Source organism: Pelodiscus sinensis, chromosome 2 (assembly GCF_049634645.1).
Source record: "Pelodiscus sinensis isolate JC-2024 chromosome 2, ASM4963464v1, whole genome shotgun sequence".
Classification (NCBI taxonomy): Eukaryota; Metazoa; Chordata; order Testudines; family Trionychidae; genus Pelodiscus; species Pelodiscus sinensis.
Window position 1 is genome coordinate 209,354,624 of NC_134712.1, and position 25,153 is coordinate 209,379,776.

A 25,153-nucleotide genomic window follows, 5' to 3' on the forward strand; every position below is an offset into this window, starting at 1 on the left:
GGCATCAGGCCCGGGTCGTGTGGCACTGCCACTGAACAAGACGGTGGATAGATTGTCAAAGACCCTGTGGCAAACACCAGCGCCAATCGCGCCAATACAGAAAGGGGTGGAAAGGTGATACTAAGTACCTCAAGTGGGGCATGAACATCTTTTTACCCACCCTGCCCCGGGGTCCATAGTAGTGCAGGCAGCAGGACAAAAGGAGCATCAGGGACCTCCAGGGCCAACACCAAAGGCTAAGGGCCCTAAAAAGCTGGACCTCCTGGGTAGGAAAACCTATGCCATGGGGGGCCTGTAGCTCCGTATAGCGAACCAGCAAGCGATGCTGGGGTGCTACACCTTTAACATCTGGGCATCGGTGCAAAAATTTGGGGAACACCTTCCCCCTGAGTCCCATCGGGGCCATCACGGAGGAAGGAAAGACGGTGGCACACACAACCCTCCAAGTGGCCCTAGATGCTGCGGACTCTGCGGCACGAACCATGGCCACAGCTGTAGTCATGAGGCATAGTGCATGGTTACAGGTGTCAGGAATTCAGTCAGAGGTGCAAACCACCATTCAGGACCTACAATTCAAGGGGTCGGGTTTGTTCTCAGAGCAAACTGACTCTATACTCCACAGTCTAAAAGACTCGAGGGCAATGCTAAAATCCCTCAGGATACATACCCCAGCGCCTCAGAGGCAACCCATCAATCCTAGGCTATACCATAGACCCTTCCAACGGTGTTTTGGGCCAGACGGAGGAGAGGGCGCAATAACAGCTGCCCTGACCAGTTTAGAAATAGACTTAGAGGGCCTAGGTCAGTCTCTGAAAGAGGGTCCAGCCCGTCTCGTGGTCAGCAGACCAAACCTTCATTTTGAAGGTACGCTCCAGAGCAGAGTACCAGTAGTACCTCCCACGCCCCACTTTGGATACCGTCTCTCCCTATATTACCAGGTGTGGTCCAACATTACTTCGGACTACTGGGTGCTCGACCTGGTAAGACAAGGATACACTCTCCCCTTCCTCTCTACCCCTGCCTCCCATCCCCCCTCCTCGTCCCTTTTCAGGGACCCCTCTCACGAGACCCTTCGAAGACAGGAGGTGTCCTATCTTCTGTCACTAGGGGCCATAGAACAGGTTCCACAGGGTCTCAGAGGGAGGGGGCTTTTACTCCCAAAATTTCCTTATCCCCAAAGCAAAAGGAGGCCTACGTCCTGTTTTAGATCTAAGGAATCTGAATGCTTTTATCAAGAAAACAAAGTTCAGAATTGTCACCTTGGCCTGCATCATCCCATTTCTCCAGAAGGGAGACTGGTACTCTGCTCTTGATCTGAAAAATGCCTACGTCCACATTTGGTGTCCCCAGTACACAGTAAATTCCTCAGATTTGTAGTTGGGCAGGACCACTTCCAGTTTACGGTCCTCTTATTTGGCTTATGTATAGCCCCAAGGGTGTTCACCAAGTGCGTAACAGTAGTAGTGCCATTCATGAGACACCACAGAACTCAAGTATTCCCATATCTAGACAACTGGTTGATAAGGGGCACATCTCGAGAACAAGTGGCAGACCAAGTCGGAAGGTCAAAGGCACTATTTGGGAGCCTCGGCCTTCTTGTAAACAATGTCAAATCCTCACCAAGCCCCATAATAGAGTTTGCGGGAGCTTGCTTGAACTCATCAGCAGAGAGGGCCTCCCTGCCAAGAGACAGGTTTCTCACACTATGCTCATTGATAACAGACCTGCAGAGATTTCCCACCACTACAACAAGAACCTGTATGAGGCTCCTTGACCATATGGCAGTGTGCACTTATGTGGTTCGGTATGCCAGGTTACACATGTGACCACTACGGGGTGGCTCAAGGCAGTGCACAACCCTATGCGGTTGCCTCTGGATGTGGTGGTCACCATACCAGAAAGAATACTCTGCTCTCTAGACCGGTGGAAGGACGAGAGCACGATGTGTGCGGGAGTTCCATTTGTCAGGCAGTCCCCATCAGTGTGCTGGTCACAGATGCGTCAGACACGGGATGGAGGGCGCACCTGGGAGGCCTCAGGACTCAAGGTACGTGATTACCAGGGGAAATGCCCCTTCATATAAATGTCAAGGAACTCAGGGCAGTCAAGCAGGCATGCAAGGCGTTCCTCCCCCAGCTGGAAGACAAGGTGGTTGCGGTACTGACAGACAACACAACTTCCATGTATTATATCAACAAGCAATGGGGGGCGCGTTCCTCTTCCCTGTGCCAGGAAGCGCTAGAGCTGTAGGAGATATCTCTCTCTCTCAGTATTCACCTGGAGGTGTCGTACCTGCCGGGGTCCAGGAATGGGTTGGCAGACAGGCTCAGTTGCTCCATTCAGGAACACGAGTGGACTATAAGACAAGACATACTGCAGGGGGTCTTCCAGAGATTGGGGTATCCCCATCTAGACCTCTTTGAAACACTATTACCTCATTGAGGAAGGTGTCCGAACTTAGAGAGTTGACTTCAGAGCCCCCTTCCATGGTCTTCTTTAAAGATAAGGTGAGAATGAGTCCTCACCCGGGGTTCCTTCCCAAAGTGGTCTCGCATTTCCATCTCTCTTAAGACATTTACCTACCGGTCTTTTATCCCAAACCATACTCCATGCCCAAGGAACAGACCCTGCACTGCTTGGATGTCAGGAGGACATTGGCCTTTTACATAGACAGGACGGGGGAATTCCGTAAGTTACCACAGCTGTTTATTTCGATAGCAGAAAGAATGAAGGGATTGCCAGTCTCCGCGCAGTACATCTCCTCGTGGATCACGTCTTGTATCCAGGAGTTCTACGAGGGTGCGGGCAAACCAGCGCCACCATTAACTGCTCACTCCACAGGAGCACAGGCGGCCTTGGCAGCGTTCCTGGCACGTGCGCTAATAGTAGAAATCTGTAGGACAGCTACGTGGTCGTCGGTGCACTCATTTGCAGAGCATTATGCGATCACGCAGCTGGCTAGAGGGGATGCCGCTGTAGGGGCAGTAGTTCTGAGGTCTGCAGTAGTATAGTCAGGAGTCACCTTCCAACTCCGCCTCCATGGGAATAGCTAGGGATTCACCTAATCAGAATGGACAAGAAGAAGGAGAAGAAGGAAAAAAAAAAACTTATCTCATAACTGTTGTTCTTCGAGATTGCTCATGTCCATTCTACATCCCACCCACCTCCCCTTGTCTGAAGGGACCAGCAAGAAGGAACTGAGGAGGTAGAGGGGCCAGCAGGGGTATATATGCACCGGTATACTGACGCCACTCCAGGGGGCTCCCTGCCTGGCCCTATGGATACTGCTCAGGGAAAAAGCTCCGGAATCCGTGCACGTGGCACGCATGCACCTAATCAGAATGGACATGAGCAACACATCTTGAAGAACTACAGTTACAAAGTAAGTAACCTCTTCTTCTTTTTAAAAAAACCCTCAAATTGAAACTGACATTTAAACTACAGTTATATTTTGTGAAATTAAAGTGAACAAATGGTAATTAGTTTTTATTTCCTTTGAATTTTCTAACAGTGTGTGCCATTTTGAGTTTGAAAGGCCAATTACATGTAGCAAGAACTTGGAATTTATATTCTTAAACCAGTTTCTGAACACATCCTTTATTGTGGAGTTATGATCAACAACCCCAACAATTTGAAATATATATGAATATGGAGAATCACTGTAATTGTTAGGTTTGGTGCTTGTTACCCTACCATCAAGTCACTTTTCTCATTTTGAAGCCCTGTCCTGAAAACACATGCTGCTTAGCTTTAGTCACCCAAGTAGACTTCACTGGGAATATAAGCATCAGTTGTTATAATAAGCATGAACATTCGTAGGATCCAGGCCTTACTTTAGGACATTATTTGAAAACAAACATGTTTTCCTTAAATGTCATATTTTAGTTAGAGAATGCCATTGAAAAATAGCAATATTAATGTACAATGGAAATTACTATTTATGTTTTGAAGGTTTTAATGACTATATATATTAATATTCATGTATTAGGTTTACCTCAGCAAAGAGTTTCTGAAATGCTTATTGGGATTGTTTCTGGAAACATACTTGCCAAGCTCTGTAATGGAAAGAAACCTATTTCTTTTCTGTGCTTCAGGGTGTATTCTGTGCATAGTGTAATTATACTATTGTAGCTATATTTCCTGACTCTTAGCTTTAAGCTTGATGAAAGATGATTATTATTGTTTAAAGACTCCATGCATCCTGAAGGGGAGAGATCCATTTGCCTCAATATTATTCAAAGGAATGGGCCACTTGAACATGTAAAATATAACTTCTCAGAATACATATCAGCTGCTTCTTTTCATGAATTAAGCTCATTTCTATATCCTTTAACTGTTTCTGTCTGGCCCTAGTTACCTTAATATTTCATTCATTTCAGTTTGTCTTTTTGATGGCATAATTCCTGAATAGCTCACAAAAGGGTTGGAGGGAGTATGGGTCCTGAACTGGGGAGTCAGAGGTCTGCCACTTACTCACAGAATGTCTCTGTGGGCATGTCTACAGTAGGAAATTAATTCTGAAATAAGTAAAATGGAAATAATGACGTCCAAAATAACAAAATCGAAATAGCGTGTCCCCACTACACGGGAGCATCGGAATTACTCAGAAATAGCGCGTTCACACTGATTGAAGTCTGTCTCAGACTTAGAGCCCCTGGAAGCACTCCAGGGAGGGCAACCGAAGGACAGACACTTCCTGTAGCTGCTTGGTCAGGCAAGCTGCAACTGTGCTTTTAGGGGCTCCTCTCTACAGCCACTTCTCACATGCCACTCCTATATTGCCTGCCCCCTTGCGGGATACAAAATGGATGCAGTGTGCTCCCGTTGCCCTTGCAGATGCCAGAGCACTTACAACATGGAGCCAGAGATGCTGCAAAGCAGTGCCAGGCTCACAGGCCTTGTGCTCTGCCTCATGACACAGTTCATCCAGACTGTCCACATGCTGCCCCAGCAGGGTGACAATTAGCCCAGACCAGATGCCCTCATCACCCAGGTTTTGGCGCGCTGGCTGCAAATGCGCCTCAATCTCCTGGGGACGCTGAACACCACTTCTGGCAGAGGGAGACCAGTACAAACTGTTGGGACCACATCGTCATGCACTTGGACAACCAGCAGTGGCTCCAGAACTTCCGCATGTGGAAGGCCACATTCCTGGAACTCTGCGAATGGCTCGTCCCTCCCCTCAGGCGACAGGACACTTGACTGTGACTCACCTTCCCCATGCAGAAGCATGTTGCTATTGCCCTGTGAAAGTCTGCCACACCGGACAGCTACTGCTCTGTTGGGAACCAGTTCAGTGAGAGGAAATCCACAAGCAGGGCTGTGCTCCTGCAAGTAGCCAAGGCCATAAACCATGTGCTGCTATGGGGGGTCATCACAGGGAATGTGGACAGCATGGTTGATAGCTTTGCCACCGTGGGCTTCCTCAACTCGGGGGCAGGGAATAGTGGCACATACATCCCCATCCTGGTCCCCAACCACCATGCCTTGGACTACATCAGCAGGAAGGGATGTTTCTCCATGGTGCTCTAGGCCCTCGTGGACCACAAGGGACACTTCACTGACATCAGCATTGGGTGGTTGGGGAAGGCGCATGACACCCACATCTTCCGGAACGCCTTCCTGTTCCAAAAGATGCATGCCATCACTTTTTTTCCTGACTGCACCATCTGCGTCGGGGACATGGACATGCCCTTTGTAATCCTGGGTGACACAGCCTACCTCTTGCTCCCATGGCTCATGAAGCCCTACATGGGCAGCCTGGACTCCACCTAGGAGAACTTCAATGCCAGGTTTACCAGATGCCACATGGTAATGGCGTGTGTGTTCAGCCACTTAAAGGGGAGGTTCTGGAGTTTCCTCACCTAGGCCAGGACCTCAGCAAGTGAAACATCCTCTTTGAGATGGCTGCCTGTTGTGTGCTCCACAATCTCTGTGAGAGTAAGGGGGAGATTTTCCTGCCAGGGTGAGGGCAGAGACTGAATGGCTGGTAAGAGCGAATGAGCAGCCAGATGGTGGTGCCATTTGACGAGCACATCAAGGGGCTCTGCTTATCAGAGAGGCCTTTAGGGAGCGTTTCAGCCAAAGCCAGCTGTGAGACTCTCCCCTGTGCCTCTCCGCACTGGGGGATATCCAACAGGCGAGGGTCTGGGGAAAGAGTAGGGGAAGGGTCTGGAATGGAGGAGGTGGAAGGTGAGAAAGGGGACTAAGAGATAGTGCTGGACTGGTGCCTGCCTCAGTTAGCTCGGGAGGCTTCTGCTGCCAGAGAGGTCCTACTACCCCCTGTTCTGGGGCCCCAGCAGCGCCTGGGGGGACTAGAAGGGGAAGCCCCTGTGAGGGGGCAGGGAGTTGGCTGATGCGTGTGAGGCCATGCGCTCCATCACCAAGGTGAGGGAAGAGCACATGGCCTCCTGCTGGCACACCAGCTACTCCCAGATGGTCTTCCTCTGCTCCTGGTCAACCCAGCACTCCTCCCTGTCAGAGGCCCACCCCTGGATGAGGACCTGGAGGCAGGCCATCTGTTTCCTCATTAGGTCTTCCTATGTATGTGTTCCTCCTGCGGATCTTGTGAAATTGGGAGGATGGTGTGGGAGGTGGTGGATGCACCAAGCTTGCAGCTGGTCCAGCTGTGAAGAAAAGTTATAAGGGCAGTCATTCCAGAAGACACCATGTATGAAGCCTAGCATTAATCTCTGAGCTGACACCGAAGGTCTTGGTTCTGGTGATGCGCTTCAAGCAAGGCCATATGTTGTTTTGACCGAGGGCATGGATGTCCCAGGGGAGCATTGCTACAACCCAGGGACAAGCAGGCATGGGAAGGGGTCGGCCAGGCCAGGAGCATGAGGGCAGGAGAAGGAGATGGGGTGGCTCGGCTTCCTTCCGTGTCTCACTCATGTTGGGCCAGGCACTGGCTGCATCTCACTGAGAGAGAACTTCCATCCCTGCCCACTGGGGGCAGGGATGTTGGAGGAAGTGTGTGTGAGCAGCAGAGGTGCCTTCTATTCCTCCCCCGGCAAGTTCCCATGCATGGGATCAGTCTGCTCTATATCACTGTGCTTGACCAGGAGTGGATGCTGCCTGAGTGGGGGCATGACCCTCTGCCGTGTGTGACACTGCTGTGCATTTCCATGACCCCAGTCTCCTTAGTGGTGGCTTGTCGTGGGAAGGTGTTCCACCATGGAGGCTGGAGTTAAGGTAGGCCTCTACAGGAACCTTGTGAGTAGGCATGATCCCTACTGACTCACTGCTTAGAGCTGTTTGAGATTGCTGGCTGAAAAAGCTCTATGTGGAGATTTATCGCATTCTGCTTTCTTTTTCTTATCTTTGTCATCCCTCTTGATTCCGGTTTCCTTTCTCACAGTCTACTCAATGCTTAATTTGCAATGAAAGAGGCATCAGAGCTCATGCAATTTTTTTTACATTCACAACTGATGCATTAAGCCCCCACAGGTGCTGGAGTGAGGAACGGCTGGCTAGAGGTGCCAAGGCAACATAAGCACTGAATTTACTCACCAGGTGGGATGGTGAAAGTGCTGGTTCTAGCATATCCTTTTACTCCAACAGGGCACTTCCTCCTTCGCATTCATCTGCATTCGGAACTTTTATATCCAGTTTTCAGCACCGGTGCCATCAGTCAGCTATAGTGAAAGCAGGTTGCAGACCTTTTTAACACTGTGACATTGAAACAGTGTTAACTGATGCAGAGGTAAAAATGCCTGTTCTGTGGTGTTGGTAAAGCTTCCACCTTTTATAATGCTGGTGTAGAAAAGTGTATAACAATTTTCTAGTGAGACAGTCTTTATTTTGGAGAGTAGGACTGGGAGAGCATCCATATTCTTTTCCTGGCCCTCAACCAGTTTGACAGCTCTCTGACGACTGAATGGGGGGAAAGAAATGAGAGTGGGTGGATATATAGCTAATTCTCATTCAGCTACTAATGTTAAACCCATTTAATTAAAAAACATATTTAAAAAAGGAAACCACAGTGGGACAGAAATCCCTTCATGGTCTAGCTACAGTTGTTCCATAATTGCGTCATTAGGTAAATTTTCATTGCAGAATTATATAAGGTTTATCTAGGTCAGGTATGAGCAGCCACACAACAAAGCCATATTTGAGTTACTACTATCCTCGCAGGTGCTATGCTAATATCATAGAATAGTAGGACTGGAAGGGACCTCGAGAGGTCATCAAGTCCAGTCCCCTGCCCTCATGGCAGGACCAAATACTGTCTAGATCATCCCTGATAGACATTTATCTAACCTACTCTTAAATATCTCCAGAGCTGGGGATTCCACAACCTCCCTGGGCAATTTATTCCAGTGAATGGTATATGTATGTATACCTAGGCCACTTGAGGGCAGATTTTTTGTTCTGTAGTAAGATGATCTGCTCTAGGATTTTTTTCCTGGTGAATTGTGAGAAAACTTGTCCAGAAGGACAGACATGTGGGGATAATTGTGGGAAGGCACTGTAGGACTGTTACCACTACAGTGGTTTAACCTATGTCCTCACTGGAAAGTGGGCACTTACCATGTCTGGGATTAGTCTGCAGCCCCAAACAAGCCAGTAGACCTAAATAGTAAGCACCAGCAAATGTGACTGAAGCAATTTTGTGTTTGGTCGGGTGCTGGGTTGGAAGCAACATGTGAGTAAGGATTACTTCCTACATATTTGGTTAAGACTACAAACATTAGATCTTTACCTTATGGATTGTGAAACCTATGTAACCAATATTAAACCTGGCATAAGATTCACAAGGAAAAGCTTTTAGTTTAACTTTTTATTTTAATATTTAAATTAAATTGGAGTGAAGACAAACTCTTCAGTGAAGACAAGCTCCAAGAAATGTAGTGTGTACAAGGTTACTCAAAGTATATTCCTGAGTTTATACTGGAGAGAGATAACTGAGCAAACAAGGAGATTCTGTTAACCCTCGGAGAGTCGAGTTTTGGACGCAGGCATACAGTTCCCTATAAAGTCAGTGGGAGCACTGCAGATTCATCTAGAATATGATCCTATGCATATTGCTTATTCTGAACCAAATCTGCTTTGGTTTAGTGTGCGCACTTCCGGTGACTTCAGTGACTTCTTACTGTGCTCTCTGTAAGATAAAGAATTCCTGGCTTCATCATAACATAATTTACTTACCAAAGTCTCAGAGGGATAGCCATGTTAGTCTGTAACTTTGAAAACAATGAGTAGTCTTGTGGCACCTTAGAGACTAACAAAAATATAAGTAATGGCATGAGCTTTTGTGGACATAAGCTCATACTATATATTTTTTTTCTTGGTCTTGAAGGTTCCACATAACTACTCATTGTTTTTACCTAGCAAAGATAGTTACAGAATACCAATCAATAATTTTCTATGCATGTTCACAATTACAATCACAAAGTGTGGATTTATATTCAGTAAACTAAACTGTTAACCATTGTTTCTTAACTAAATTTATTTTTGTATTAAAATACTTGCTAAATTCTCTAGCCCCTTTGTCTCTTTCATAAAAAATAAGTGCTCTCAGTAGGGAGGTATGTGGGGAATACTAGCAGAATTCAAGACAGTATTTGCTAGCAGAATTCAAGACAGTATTTCATAAATATCAATATCATCAGTTAAATTGGGATATTGCATTAAAATGTGGCTAGCAGTTTTTTGTAAATTGTCCGACAACGTAATTTTTGTTTTAATTGTGGACTTTCAGTGCTGTATCTATTTTCCTAATTCAGGAGATTGTATGTTCCATTATTATTCTGTTACCTTTTTTAGATGCTGCAAGCACCATTTCTGTATGTCTCTTCCCTTGGCGTGCTGATCCTGGTACCATAAAAATGTATTTCCTGAAACAGTCTGAGGAGTGGGGGAAAATCTTAGCATAGAAGTTCGCACATTTAGAAGAAAACACCTGTTTAGAAAACATTGTATGTAGATACTTTCCCCAAGGAGTACTGAGGATTTTTCTTTCCATCTTTAAGTCTTTAAAGAGAGCAATCTGGTGTTACAGTTACCATATAACGGTAGCTGCAAATGTCTTGGAATATATAACAGTTAAAAAATCATAGTGCAAATTTTATTTATTAAATTCAATACAAGTTAAAATGAAGGACTTAATGGCTCAGAGAAATGGATTATAATATAGATAATGAGAGAGAGAAAGTCAGGGAAAGGAGCTCTGAAAGCCCCATGTGTGGTTGGTGGAGGATTCAGTGTACTGAAGAAGACAAATGTAAGGCTGCCTCCTCTGGACCCTGCAAAATATGATATATGCCCCAGGTGAGCCTTGGGGAGTGAAGGGCATTTCAGGGATGGGGCCACAACATACTGCATGGCAGAGATTCCGGGCAGTGGTGGTTCATGAGGCAGCCTCAGGAGGCTGCCGTAACTTAGATAAGTCCACAGGGCCTGTCGGGCCTCTTCAGCCCTTGAAGGTGCTGAGGATCAGTAGGACACAAAGGTGACTTTCAGCCACTTTGCCCCTCTCCCTGCCAAGTTCTGTTCAGTGCCTGTAACAGCTGCATCTCACTAAAGCCTTTAGTCCCTTGGAATCTAGTCCTGTGTCTATTTAAGCTGCTAGAAAAACTCCCACAGGCTTCAGGCATTCAAGTATTGGGGCCTCATCTGAAGCAAATAGAAAAAATTCAGAGAATACCAGACACCTCAAATGTAATTTTTCCCCAGCCAGGAGGCGAAAATGCTGGGCACCTGGAAACCCTACAAACACTCAGCACCTAGTCCCCTTCCTCCCCCCAAGCCGTCCCCTGGCTCCCAACACCCTCAGCCCCCATGCTTACCTGGTTCCCCAAGGCTGCTGGCACAAAATGGCTGCCGGCCAAAAGACCTAGGGGAAGCAATGCTTTCCCCTGGATCTTAGTGCTCAGCCTCTCCCCTGTTCCTATCCCTGCACTAACTTTTAAAGGGGACATGCTTTTAATACTGTTTAATTTAAAAAATTTTTTGGCTTACTTGGAGTCCATTTTTTCCCAGCTTTTTGGGGGGGGGGAGGGGAGGAATTAGGTATTTTTGTTTCAACGATCTGGCAACCCTGATCATAAATGGTGCTTTGCTTTTTGGTGATACAAGTTGGCCCTCTTTAGTCCAGCCCCCCTCGGTACCTGACCGGTTCCGAATGAGGGAATTTGCTGAACCAGGGAAGAATTCCCATGCCTCTCACCCTTCCCCAGTCCACTGCTCCTCCCCATAGCCGGTTCTTCTGCTGGCCCTGGCCAGTACCCTGTTGACTGCCACTGACCTGGCTCGCTTGCTGGCCTGCCATGCTGCCGTGGCCCTGGCTCACCTGTCCTGGCCTCAGCTCTGCTACCAAGCCTCTATTACTGGGGATCCAGCCCCAGCTCCGGCCTCTCTGTTGCCAGTCCCACCAGGCTCCCAGCCCAGCAGGGCTCTCAGCTGGATCAGAGAGTGCCAGTTTTGGGAATTCCAACCTGTATAAGCAAAGGGGTCTTGGATTGAACTGGAAGAAGACGTGATCTGACTAGATCCATTTGCAACACAGCATGGGAAGTTTGCACTACTGCTGCATGTGTTGTTTTTTTTTCTATTCTTTAAACACCTTGGCTACATCTAGACTACATGCCTCTGGCGACAGAGGCATGTAGATTAGGCTACCAGGCATAGGAAAATGAAGCGGCGATTTAAATAATCACCGCTTCATTTAAATTTACATGGCTGCCGCGCTGAGCTGATCAGCTGTTTGTCGGCTCAGAGCGGTAGTCTGGACGCGCGGGTGTCGACATCAAAGGCATTTGTCGACCACCCAGGTAAACCTCATTCCAGGAGGCATACCTGGGTGGTTGACAAATGCCTTTGATGTCGACACCCGCACGTCCAGACTACCGCGCTGAGCCGACAAACAGCTGATTGGCTCAGCGCGGCAGCCATGTAAATTTAAATGCTGCTTTTAATCCAGCACTACATTCACTTAGGCTGCTTTATAGAAAAATAAACTTGCAGTAAAGAAAACAAAAACCTTGCAAGATGTAGCTTTATGGCAAGTCCATTAACTCGGTTCCTAAAACACCAATGTTAAAATAAGTACAACTGGCTGCCTTCATATAAACACGGACAAAATTATATAAACAGGAGCTAGAAACGCCCCCGCTGGTGAATAATCTGTTCAGGTCAGCAGGGAAGCAGTGAAAACAAACTAAACTAGATAAGTGGGAATATTTTCCACATGGCAGATGGGCTGGTGACTCTAACTTTCCTTTGTGATCTTGTGAGGAAGTTGGAGTGAAAGCTTTCCCTGGTGATGTGTGCTAGCATTTTATTAAGCATTTTATTATAAAGGTTCTCTACTCAGCATGCTTTGCACAAAGTGTGTTCTCTTTTCCCCCCCAACAGTCTCCCCTCCCCACACACACACAAAATACACAACACTAGGCTATCCTGAATATCAGCAAGGCTTACAGTAAAATGAACACTTGAAAGTGCAGCTGCCAGTGAAGGAACAGTAAAAGTAGCATTTACTTACCCAACAGATCCTCTTTTGTAGGTATTCCAAATTTGTTTTTTTGTTAGTCACATCGTGTGTTTTGGCACAGCGCAAGATACAAATATAAATCGTGATCCTGCAAGACACATTTAGTCCTGCACAGAGGTCTATTGAATTTAGTGCAGCTCTGCACAGGCATAAAGATCCCTTCTCACAGGTCCAAGTTTACAATTTGGGCCCAGATCCACGAAGGGATTTAAGAATTTCAGTTGTCAGCACTGTGACCCCTGACTTTTGGGAGTCTCGCCCTCCCCAGTGGAATCCACAATCTCTGAGTTACACACTATGACTCCTTGTGCAATTCATGGGAAGAAATAGGTGCCTAAGAATGGGGTCCACTGGTTCTCCAGGAATTAGGCACCTAAGTCTAGGCTGTAGGGAGCTGCCTATCACTGCCTTGGATCTGCAGCTGGGAACTTTCTCCTGGAAGGGAAGTGTGATTTTTTGCAAGAATAGTGGTGGCACATACCTAACTCCACACAAAATGGCCTGGCAGAGGGGAAGGAAAGAAATTTCCCTTGTGGCTGGTGGCTGGAGCACTCACATGGCATGTTTGATGAGGAGAAGCATATGGAGTTTCTCTCTCTCTCTCTCTCTCTCTCTCTGGCCCAATGCATATTTAATAATTTATACATGTGGAGTAGCTTCCACAAGAGAGAGGCAAACTCCCATCACAACATCTCAGTACAAACTTTTAATGTTCACATATGTAACCCTTGACACTGAGTGCATAAATTGTGTGTGTGTTTTTGTTTGCATGCCCAGATTTGGGGCCAAGTTGATAAACATGAAACTCCAGGATGCTATTACTTACATATTTACTTTTCAGTGCCTGACTTTGCTTTCAGCTGACACTTCTACTTTAGCAGCCTTTCAAAATATACTTAAATTATAAATGAGGGCAAGATAGGTTTTGATGAAGTACAGTAGCTGGAGGTCATAGAGTAAAAGTGTTTATCACTGAAGACACAGGTGTGGCCTTCTTACTGTCTCTGCATGTTGTCAGGGTACTGTAAATAGCTGTGCCAAAGAGAGGAGATTAAAAAGCAGTGTGAAGAACAACAAATGGCTTCATTTTATTTTTAATTCTAGCTCATCTTCAAAAAAAGATCCCACTGTGTCAGCGTGTGGGCTGCAAACGGAACAGATTTTTCTTAAATACGTGTTGAAAACAGAATATGAGTTTAGCAACAGCCAAGAGGCCTCCTTCAGAACTGAATGGTCAATAAAAGAAATGTATAGTGAATGATTGCTTCTTTTCGTGTTGTTTTTTTCTGTAGCTCTGCTTCAGTGAACCATCACTAACATTTTTTTACCTGAAGAAGTTTTCTCTTTACATCAGACTAGGCCCCAATACTGTGAAAATATTTTGCTATTTTATTCAAACTCAACTGGGCCAGTTTGATGTTACATAAAATATTATCACTGAGTGTCTACCATTTTCCCTGTTCATTTATATATTGATTGTGATCTAGAGCTTACAAGATCCTGTCAATAAATTAACTGAGAGAGCAGAAAGGGAGGAAGATTTGCAGACTGCAAGCACCAAATCAGTGGAGGATCAGCAGAGTCAGTAAGTCACGTGTCCTACATCTCAGAAAAAAAGCCCATCTATGCTGTGCTTTCTAATTCATCTTTGAATGTATCTCTTTTTAAAAGGTTATTTTAAGGAGACTGTCACACTTATAACCGTAAATAAAAGCTCATTTTACTTGAACACTAGAGATTTTGACAAATAGAGATCAAGGTGGATGAATTCCTGTAATACTGCAATATACAGATGAGCAATTCAGTCTAGGAGCCAAGCACAAAAGTGAGCAGTGTAGAATAAGCAAAATTAGGCTCTTGAATTAACTTCTTTCTGCTTTACTCTTCCTATTTAATAAGAGAGAAATGCAAAAAAAAAAAAAAAAAAAACATTAAACAGCTTAATTCTAGAGAAATAATAGTACTGCGCTCCATCCTTTATCTCTTACATGTCCTTTCTTGGCACCGGGGAACAGGAGCTGAATTCCTGCTTACTTTAAGCACTGACTAGTGTTTATAATGTATACAGCATTACCTATTAGTTCAGTTACAGCAGCATGTACTTTGCAAAGAGAATATGTAAGTGAGCTGATTCTATTGTCACTGAAATTACTTGTGGCAATGAGATGAAGGGGACATATGAATGGGATATATATTAATCTTTGGAGCAGCTGATCAAGGGATGGGAGAAATGGAGGATGAGATGCAATCCTTCTCTCCAATGGAAGTATCAAGATTCCGTTGCGAGGAGATACAGTGATATAATCCAGCTGCCACCTGTTGTTTTGATTATCCAAGTAAAGTACAGGCAGTCCCCGGGTTACATGGATCCGACTTACATCGGATCCCTACTTACAAACGGGGTGAGGCAACCCCGCACTAGCTGCTTCCCTCCAGCAGACCAGGGAGACGCGAAGCTAGCACCCCCCCACCCCCACCAGACCAGGGAGACGCGGAGCGGCTTTTCTCAGCAGAAACCTCAGCTTGAGAATAAAGGACTGAGGGAAGTGAGGTGTGGGAGAATGGAAATGAGGTGTGGGAGAATAAAACTGAGCTCTGGAGAAATGTTTGGCTAGAGTTTTCCCTACAATATGTACCAGTTCCGACTTACATACAAATTCAACTTAAGAACAAACCTACAGTCCCTATCTTGTACGTAACCCGGGGACTGCCTGTACCTACATAAGGATCAAATGTTAAAAATTTAAGAATAATTTTTATGCTGGTTATTGGGTTTTGTTTGACTGATTGTAAAAAGTCTTTTGGAAGGACTTGCATTTTTAAACAAACAAAAGAATCAGAAGACATTGTCCACACTATTTAGCACTACAATTAGGCCCTTGAATTAAGAGTCCTGTTTTAGGGATAAACAGATTAGAAAGGACACAGACAAGTTCCCTTATGCAGGGATCTGTTTTCATAGCACTATTGTGAATCCATTGCTTGTCATGAGACACTAGCAGAGAATCACAGGGAAAAAAATTATCCTAAAACTCCAAAAGGAACTTCAGGAATAAGGAAGGAGCTACAGTAAACTTCTGATAATCCGGCACCCTTAGGACCCAACAGGTGCCGGATTATCAGATTTGCCGGACTATCGGAAGGGGGGCTATGAGGGGTCTGGGGTGGGGGGGATGCCACCTCAGACCCCTCATAGCTCCCTCTTCTGATAGTCCGGCTCTGCCCCAGGTGACCCCGATTCAGCTGCTGCTGGTCAGTTTCAGCAGCGGCTGAATCGGGGACGCCTGCAGCAGAGCAGCTGGAGTGCTGCCGGGTTGGCCCGGTAGCGCCGACCCTTGGCGCGGCGAGACCAACCCCAGCTGCTCTTGGGGACACCTGGGACAGAGCAGCTGGAGTACTGCCGGGCTGGTCCCACAGCGCCGCTCCTCGGCGCTACTGGACCAACCATGCAGCGCCCCAGCTGCTCTGCCCCAGGTGTCCCCAAGTCAGCCGCTGCTGATACTGAGCAGCAGCTGACTCCAGGAAGCCCGAGGCAGAGCTGCTCTGCCCCCGGCTTCCTGGAATCAGCCCCTGATCAGTTTCAGCAGCGGCTGAATCCAGATGCCTGGGACAGAGCAGCGGGGGCGCTGCCGGGTTGGTCTGGTAGCACCAACCCTTGGCGCTGAGAGACCAACCCGGCAGCACCCCAGCTGCTCTGCCCCAGGTGTACCCAAGTCAGCCGCTGCTGAAACTGATCAGGGGCTGATTCCAGGAAGCCCAGGGCAGAGCAGCTCTGCCTCAGGCTTCCTGGAGTCAGCTGCTGGTCAGTTTCAGCAGCAGCTAAATCGGGGACAGCTGGGGTGCTGCTGGGTTGGTCCCGCAGTCCCGACGGGCAGCGCTACGGGACCTACCCAGAAGCCCCCCAGCTGCTCTGCCCCCGGCTTCCCCGATTCAGCCGCTGGTCAGTTTTAGCAGCGGCTGAATCGGGGAAGCTGTGGGCAGAGCAGCTCCAATGGTCCAGTTGCTCGGAGCACTTCCGGGTTTCTGATGGTGCCAGACCATCAGGAGTGCCGGACCATCAGAGTTTTACTGTAGTTAGTACATAATCTTGTCTTAAATGTAAGGGACTAGATGACCTTCCCAACATCCCTTTTACTCCTACACTTCACTGATTATTCTCTGAGGCTGTGTCTAGACTACGTGCCTCTGTCGGCAGAGGCATGTAGATTATACACATAGGCAAAGGCAAATGAAGCCGCGATTTAAATGATCGCGGCTTCATTTACATTTACATGGCTGCCGCGCTGAGCCGACAAACAGCTAATCAGCTGTTTGTCGGCTCGCGCGCTAGTCTGGACGCTCCCCTGCCGACATCAAAGCACTTTGTCGGCAGCCCTGTTATTCCTCGTAGAATGAGGTTTACCGGGGCTGCCGACAAAGGGCTTTGATGTCGACAGGGGGAACGTCCAGACTAGCGCGCGAGCCGACAAACAGATGATCAGCTGTTTGTCGGCTCAGTGTAGCAGCCATGTAAATGTAAATGAAGCCGCGATCATTTAAATCGCGGCTTCATTTGCCTTTGCCAAAAAAACAAATCTACATGGCTCCATCAACGGAGCCATGTAGTTTAGACGTACCCTGACACTTATCCCACCTCCACACCAATTCAGCGCTTGTGCCTAGGAAATTCCTCAGTCCCTAAAATGCCTTCATTCCTGCGACAGCGTAAAAACAAAAGTTTTCCTCTCCTCATTTTCTTCCTTAAAACATTATTAATAATCATATTGAAACCCTAGAAAAAATAAATATAAATCCCCATTAAATAACTAGACTTTTTTGTTGGGGGTTGAATTGAGCTCACTACTTTGGCTAATGAATTTACATTATTTTTATCAGGCCATTATTCTGGTACTCAGCAGTGAGACCATAGGTCAATAACACCGCCCTTGTCCTTTCTGTAGTTGACAGCTGTGAATTTTACTTAAATGGTGAGCACAGTTTAAATTTAGCATGGCTGTTGTTCTTGTTTGTTTGTTTGTTTAACCAAATCAAATGGTGCTGAATTTACTTTACCAGTACAGGCAGTCCCCGGGTTACGTACAAGATAGGGACTATAGGTTTGTTCTTAAGTTGAATTTGTATTTAAGTCGGAACTAGCTCCAGATTCAGCCGCTGCTGCTGAAACTGACCAGAGGCTGACTACAGGAAGCTGGAGGCAGAATTGCTCTGCCCCCAGCTTCCTGGAATCAGCCACTGATCAGTTTCAACAGCGGCTGAATCTCAAGCCTGGGACAGAACAGCTGGGCTGCCAGGTAGGTCCCTGCAGGACCAACCCAGCAGCACCCCAGCTGCTCTACCCCAGGGTCCACAACAAAAGCCTGGTCTGCTGGGGGGGGGGGGGGGCGCACTAGCTGCGCCCCCCCCCCAGCAGACCAGGGACACGGGGAGCAAAGCCGCAGCAGCGGCGGAGTCCCGCGCCTCTGAGGCTTTCCCCTCTGAGGCTTTGCCAGAGCAAAGCCTCAGAGGCGCGGGACCCCTCCGCCTCCCTGGCTTTGCTCCAGGTGTCCCTGGTCTGCTGGAGACGGTCCCCAGCAGACCAGGGGCACCCGGAGCAGCTTTTATCGCCCCGGAGGTCGAGGTGGCGGGACCGCTGCGCTCTGTGCAGTCCCGCTGCCTGTGAGCTCCGGGGCGAGAAAGCCCCGTTCGTAAGTGCAGATCCGACATAAGTCGGATCCGCGTAACTCAGGGACTGCCTGTATAGTTAAAGCAATGCAGCCCCCACCACTGTGGATGCAGTTATATTGGAAATAAGCTAGATAGAAAGCTGTATAGATAACAGTGTTCATAACATACCACTCATCAAAATGGTTTTTCTGGTATAAAAAATTTATGTAGACCAAACCCTATGTTGCCTATTCATATCAAGACAGCTTTCTGCACCAACTCCATTGATTCATTCTTTCCAAATCTGTGCTCATACTGACTGGATTCAGTGGACTTGCACTAAGAGTAAATCTGGCCCATAATATGTAACTGCTGACATAGACCCAAAGGGCAGAATGCAAAATGTTTTTGTGTGGGATGGGAACTTACAGTTCTTAACAAAACAAAATCTGGATACACAGAATCCATTGTAAATTGTCCATACAGATTTTGAGGTAGGTTTTTAAAAAGGGGTACTTAATCCACTTGACAGTCCCTCTTCATCACAGTTTTAATCTTTAATATATTTTGCAAGCAAAATATTAGAAGACACTAATTTACCAGTGTATTTGGGAAGTAAAGGTATGAATGTAAATTACTGTTGGATTGCACTGCTATTATGCTACAACTGAAGAAGGAAAGGTATCCAAAGTTTCTAACTTTTACATAATCTATGCTTAGTATCATACAAATGTGGTCTTAATTTTTTTCCTTTCTCCAATTTAAGGTTGATTTCATTAGATGAGGAAAACCAAAGCAAGGAATCAACCTATTCAGGTATTATTTTATGTCCTAATGTTTCTCAGTTGTGTTGATCTATGTAGTATGTGCATTACTTTTCGCAAGATACTTCAGAGAGATAAATAGTGTTAGACCCAGACGGGACCATTACATCTCGTCTAACCTCCTGACTGTCACAGGTTATTAAATTTCACCTCTTTTGAACCCAGTAACGTTTTTTTCTTTCCCTTTTTTGAAAACCTGCATAAGCCCTCCAGTCTTGATCTGAAGACATGAAGTGATGGTGAATCCACTACTTTCCTTGGTAGTTTTCTTCAGTAGTTTATCACCCTCACTGTTAAAATGTGTGCCTTATTTCTAAATCTGAATTTCTCTGGATTCGGCTTCCAAACATTGGTTCTTGTTATATACTTTTTCACTAACAGGGCATTTGACATTCAGTATTTTTTTCCTGTTAAATATTTTTCCTGCATTGGTTCTCAGACATTTTTATTGTTGATCCTTTTCACATACTAAGCCTATGAGTGTGTCCCTCTAATAAAATTAAAAACATTTTTCTATATTTAACTCTATTATAAATGCTGGAGGTAGAGTGGGATTTGCGGATGGAGACTCAGAGGTCATGACACCTAATTGAGAACTCCTGCTTTTGAAGGTACTGACACTATATTTTCCTGATACACTATAATCAAATCACTTCTTAGACTTCTTTGTGATGAATTCAACAGACTAAGGCTTAAGTCTCTCAGTATAAGACATTTTCTTCAGTCCTTGAGTTTGGTGGCTGTTTTCTGTCCCCTCTCCAGTTTTTCAACATCCTTTTAAAAATGTGGACACCAGAACTGCATTGTATTCTAGTATCCGTCTTACTATACACAGAGGTGAACTCACCTTTTTGCTCCTACTCTGTATTCCCGTTTATACAGGCAAGGATTATGTTAGCTCTTTCTGCCACAGCATAGCATTTGCAGCTAATGTTGAGTTGCTTATCAATTAAGACCCTAAATCTTTCCTGAGTCACTGCTTTCCAGGATACACTTTTCATTCTGTTTATGCTCTACATTCCTTGTTCCTACCTTTGGCTATGTTGAAATGGACCCAAATAACCAGGTGAGCCAGATAGTTTTCCATCACTACCCTGTCCTGTACCACTTCTCCTGTCTTTGTCATCTGCAGATTTTAGCAACAGTCATATTGTATTTACTTGCAGATCATTGATGAAAATGTTGAACAGGTTCTGGTATAATATTGATCCTGTGGAATCCCAATAGAAACGCCTCCCATTCAATGATGATTCCCTATTGGCAACTGCTTTTTTGAGATCTGTCAATTGAAACTGTGCTGTGCTGATATTGTCTAGTGCTCTTTTTTTTTTTTAATCAGAATATTGCTTGGTACAAAATCTAAACACCTTCCCGTAATTGAAATATATTACATCTGTACTGTTCCCCTTGTCAATCAAACATGTAATCTTGTCAAAGAATTAAACCAGCTCTGTCTGAGAGGAACTGTTTTCCATATAACTGTGTTGACCGACATTAGTTATATTTCCATCCTTTTTTATATGTTTATTCCCATGCTGGCTTTTCTATTATTTTGTCTGGAGTTGATGTCTACCTAAGCAGCGTATGTCTACCTGCCTTTGTGTGTGTGTGTGTGTGTGTGTGTGTGTGTGTGTGTGTGTGTGTGTGTGTGTGTGTGTGTTTTAATACTGGAACATTAGCACACTTTCATTCCTCGCAATTGCAAGATGTATTAAAATTTAATATCACTGGGCCAGAGATATTCCCGTCCATCTCTTTTAGAACTTTTGAGCGCAAGTTACCTAAATCTGCTCATTTAAAAAATATTTATCCCTGGTAGATGCAGTTTACTCAGGCCCAGATCTCCATGAGTATTCAGGCACCTAATGCCAATTGAAATTAAGTCACCGATAATGTCTGTGGGAGTTAGGCACTTGAATAATTTTCTTACAAATAGCCTGGAAAGTACTTTCTCAATCTTGTATGGCACAAGTATGCAATCCTGCTTCATTCCAAATGCTAAACAGAAATATTTATTTAACACTTTTTTGCCTTTCCTGGTTCATTATTAACAGTTTTACAATCCTTGTCTAGCTATTCCCAGTGCTACAATTTTTATTCCAAATATACTTAAACTCTTTTGTATTGTCCTTAACCCTGCCAGCTATAGATATTTTCTCTGGTGTCTGTGTGTAGCATCCCCTATCAGTTTTCAAAGTTCGTATTTATATTGATTGCTCTCTGTCCTTTTTTTTCCCCCCCATTTGTTGTATTGCTTTTTAAAATCTCTATTTGCTCCCTCATTTTGCCACTGGTCCAGGATGGGCTTTTAGCCAAAGTGGTCATACTGAAATGTGGCTTTTTGGCCATCTGTTACGCCAGGAATGGGTAATAAGCAGCCTATGGGCCAAACGCAGTTCGCCAGGGTTAGCAAATGCTTTATTGACCTGTAAATCCTCAGGTATAGCCACTTGAAACTCCTATTTGCCAGGAATGGCAAATCACAGCCAATGGGAGCTGCGATCAGGTATTAAACTCCTCTCTAAGCACTCCCATTTTCATTCACACTTTTTTGTTTAAGTTTTTCCTCGCAGTCAGCCTTGCTCATAATTTTGGTTGGGAAGTTAGCACTTTTGAAAACCCAGGTTTGGGACTGTCCTTCCTTTGCCTATATTAAATGTAACTGGGTCACGATCTTGGCCCTTAAGCAGTCACCAGCTTCCAGTTTGGTGACTGGTTAATCATTATCTTCATTATCCAGTGTTACCTGATGTTGTGTGTATTTCCTTTTATGTTAGAAAATTCTATAATTTTTGTAAATGTTAGTGATGTATTACTTCTGGGTGCATGGGAACTCCAGCATATATCTCCCACATTGCAGTCCCCTATATTTTTGTTCGTATCTTACAGACAGGTGTTTAAGGAGGTGTTCCTCCTCTTCTCCAAGGCTCTGCCCCATGACCAAGCCAGAAACAGGTCATGGTAAGAGCCACCCAGGCTATGTCTACACTACAATGATCTATTGGAAAAAGGTATGCAAATTGCACGCCGCAATTTGTGTATCTTTTTCCTATAGTTTATTCAGAAGAGGCTTTTCCAAAATTTGGGCTGTCTACACAGACCAAATTTCGAAAAAGCCTCCTCTTTTGGAAGAGCCTGTCTTCCTCATGGGAGGAGGAAAAAAAAAGCGGAAGAGCAGATGCATTCTCTGGACATGGTGGAGTTTTTCTGCGTTACCTCTGGTATCCCGGAAAACCCCCGTAATGTAGACATAGGCCCTAAGGGAGGCCATGACACTCCACCTGCCATGTCCCCAACTCCTCCGGTGACTTTGCTTTTTGTTTGATCAGTTTATTCCAAAATCTCTATTGATGCTGCAATTTGGGACAGGTCCTCAGATCTGTCAGCTAAAAAAGAACGGCTGGAGTGTAAGAATCTCCCTCATACCCTCTGCAGTGAAGACTGATGCAAAGAATTAATTTAATTTTTTTGTGACAACTTTGTTTTTGCTGAGTGCTCCTTTAGCACCTTGATCCTCCAGTTACCCCACTCATTGTTTGGTAGGCTTCCTTCTTTGATGCATTTAATTTTTTGTTGCTATTAGTTTGTGTCTTTTGCTAGTTGCTCTTTAAATTTTTTCTTGGCCTGCCTTTTATACTTGACTTGCTAGAGTTGATTCTTTTTTCTATTTTCCTCAATAGCATTTCACTTCCATTCTTTAAATGGTGCCCTTTTTCCTTCCAGTAGTCTTTTTTAGACTGTTGTTTAGCCATGGTGGTATTTTTTGGATCTCTCACTGTTTGGGGGAGGGTTATATATTTAGTTTGAACCTCTCTTGTGGTATTTTAAAATAATATCTGTGCAGTTTGCCAGCATATCACTCTTCTGACTGTTCCTTTTAATTTCCCTTTAACTAGCTTCCTAATTTTTGGGTAGTTCCCTCCTTTGAAGTTAGATGCAACTGTGATGTGGTTTTTTTTATATATATTTCCTCCCCCTGCCTGGGTGTTAAATGTAATTATATTATGGTTGCTATTACCAAGCAGTAAAGCTATATTCACCTCTTGGAGCAGACTCGTATAAAACCATGTCACATAAAATCAAGAATTTCTTCTTCCTTTGTGGATTCCAGGACTAGTGTCTCTAAGAAATCGTCACTAGTGGTGTCTGAAATTTTATCTCTGGATGCTGTATTGATGTGACATACCCAATCAGTGTGGGTGTAGTTGAAATCCCTCATTGTTACTCTTTTCAATATTGGTAGCCTCTGTATCTCCCTAGTCATTTCACAATCCACATCACTGTATTGATCAAGTGACTGAGAGTATATGCCTACTCCTGAACTTGGTTTGACTTGTATCACGTGTTTTGGTTACAGCTGAAGACGGGAAGGACACCATTTCTACCGTAGGAGGAAGCTTTGACCATAAAGAGAATTCAAGTAAGCTACACTGGAACTGCTTTTACTTTACAATTTACTGGTTACTTAAGGAGCCAATCACTAATAATTTTTCTGCTTTTTAACCAGTAGGTGCCATAGATGATTTATTAGACCTGAAACCTGAAGAAAGTGGTATGTGAAATTCATGCATGTCTATTTTGTCAGTTTTCTAAAAGTAAGACACCAAAAATAATTTTAATCTTATCTTTTTCTGAATGATATAATCCACCTACAGTACTTAAATAGTGGTAAAGAACTTCAGCTCTGCATACATACTTTATGGATACTCAATCTCATATTGAAATAAAAAGTAAACCCTATTGACTGTTATAGGATTTACTGTATTTCAGTATATTTTCCATAAAATATAATTGTCTTGCTGGCCACCGATTCAATTCATTCAATGGGGCTAATGTGTGCATGTTAGTGTCATTTCCATCCTTCCCAGAATGTTTAATAGACCTGTCTTTTATTCTTTGCCTTTTGTGCCAACTTACCACTGTCATTGATACTGACCTTACAGACGCTACCATTTGTTTTGGGAATATGGCAGATATCCTTATCAGAAACAACTGTTCTGAGCACTTTTAAAAACGTAAAAGAACTGTTGAGTTCTTACTATCCTTGTTAATTCTATAATATATACCCTCTCTTGGTTAGATTAGCATCAACACTAAGGGATGAGTCGTATTCGCTGTTCTTGCCTCATGTATGTTATTTTAGCTTGTCATTTTCTCCTACCCCCACATCCGTTTAAGAAGGACCCAACTAATCATCATGACATCCTTTAGTTACAGCACTATCTTGTGAAAATGAAATAACACTTCATGCTGTGGTTTCATTTGCTTCTAATTTACTTATCTCAGAAGACCACACAGTCTTTTGTGATTCAAAAACACTGTGTAGCTGAGTCAGTCAGATAGGTGAATATATAGGCTATCTGAGGAGGAGCCTTTAAAGCAGGGGTGGCCAAAATAGTGGTGGATACAGCGCAAAGAGACGAGGGGAAAAAATTGTTGAGGAAAAAAAATCCTTTTAAGTGCAGAGCAGGCATTGCCCTTTTAAGGCAGCCATTTTGAAGGTGGCCATTTTTAAGTCTGCACAGGACACTGCAACTCCCGCTCTGTCTCTTTCAGACAGAAACACGCTGCTCCTTTAAGAGCCGCGGGTGCGGGAGCTGCAGTTCTTTCTTTGAAGAGCCGTGGGTTGGCAACCCCTGCTCTAAAGTATAGAATTCCAGATGGGAAAGAGCGGATACAGATATCTTCACTTTAACTAAGAAACACAAGGGAACTCACTGAGAAAATGTTTTTCAACCAAAATGTAATTTTTGCCAAAAATGCAGGTTTGATTCGACAAAAATATGTTTTGTTTTGAATTTGCTCAATTGTTTTGGTTAAAAAGTTTTTCTTACATTTTTTAAAAGAAGTGTTTTATTCAAAATGACTTTCAAAATAAAAAGTTCTGTTTTGTGCTTTTGAAATTTTAAAAAGCTCAAAATCAAAATGAAGCAATTCATTTCAAGTTGAACTAAAATGTTGAATTTCAGTCTAAATGATTTTTAATGATTATTTTTTGGATTTGTGGAAAATTAAAAAAAGAATTTTCAGATTAATCCAACAGTAATTTCTGGAATTGCTAGAAAACTGACAACGGAGTTATTTGCATAGCTCTGTTTTTGAAGTGCCAAAGAAAACATTACCATGGGCTAGGCAGATGCAAACATAGTGATGATTCCATAGTCACATGTATAATAGAGAGCCCCAGACT

The 25,153-nt window shown here is 44.5% G+C and overlaps 1 protein-coding gene and 1 long non-coding RNA gene across 7 annotated transcripts in view; one reads left to right on the forward strand and one right to left on the reverse strand.

Moving 5' to 3' along the window:
* Window positions 1-25,153, forward strand: part of ICA1 (islet cell autoantigen 1) — a 124,829-nt gene that overhangs the window by 82,096 nt on the left and 17,580 nt on the right. For 5 of the 6 annotated variants that reach the window (XM_075922317.1, XM_006114513.4, XM_006114514.4 and 2 more), the window contains 4 exons: window positions 13,984-14,081; window positions 18,906-18,955; window positions 23,321-23,383; window positions 23,471-23,515. In XM_075922317.1, the coding sequence (XP_075778432.1) occupies window positions 13,984-14,081; window positions 18,906-18,955; window positions 23,321-23,383; window positions 23,471-23,515 (256 nt within the window). The remainder of the gene's footprint in view (window positions 1-13,983; window positions 14,082-18,905; window positions 18,956-23,320; window positions 23,384-23,470; window positions 23,516-25,153) is intronic. The other variant, XM_075922319.1, reaches the window with a different exon arrangement.
* Window positions 2,952-9,899, reverse strand: LOC112544343 (uncharacterized). The gene is made up of 3 exons (XR_012902032.1): window positions 9,760-9,899; window positions 7,513-7,875; window positions 2,952-3,061 (listed from the first exon to the last, which is right to left on the reverse strand). It is a non-coding gene; the product is annotated as an uncharacterized LOC112544343 (long non-coding RNA).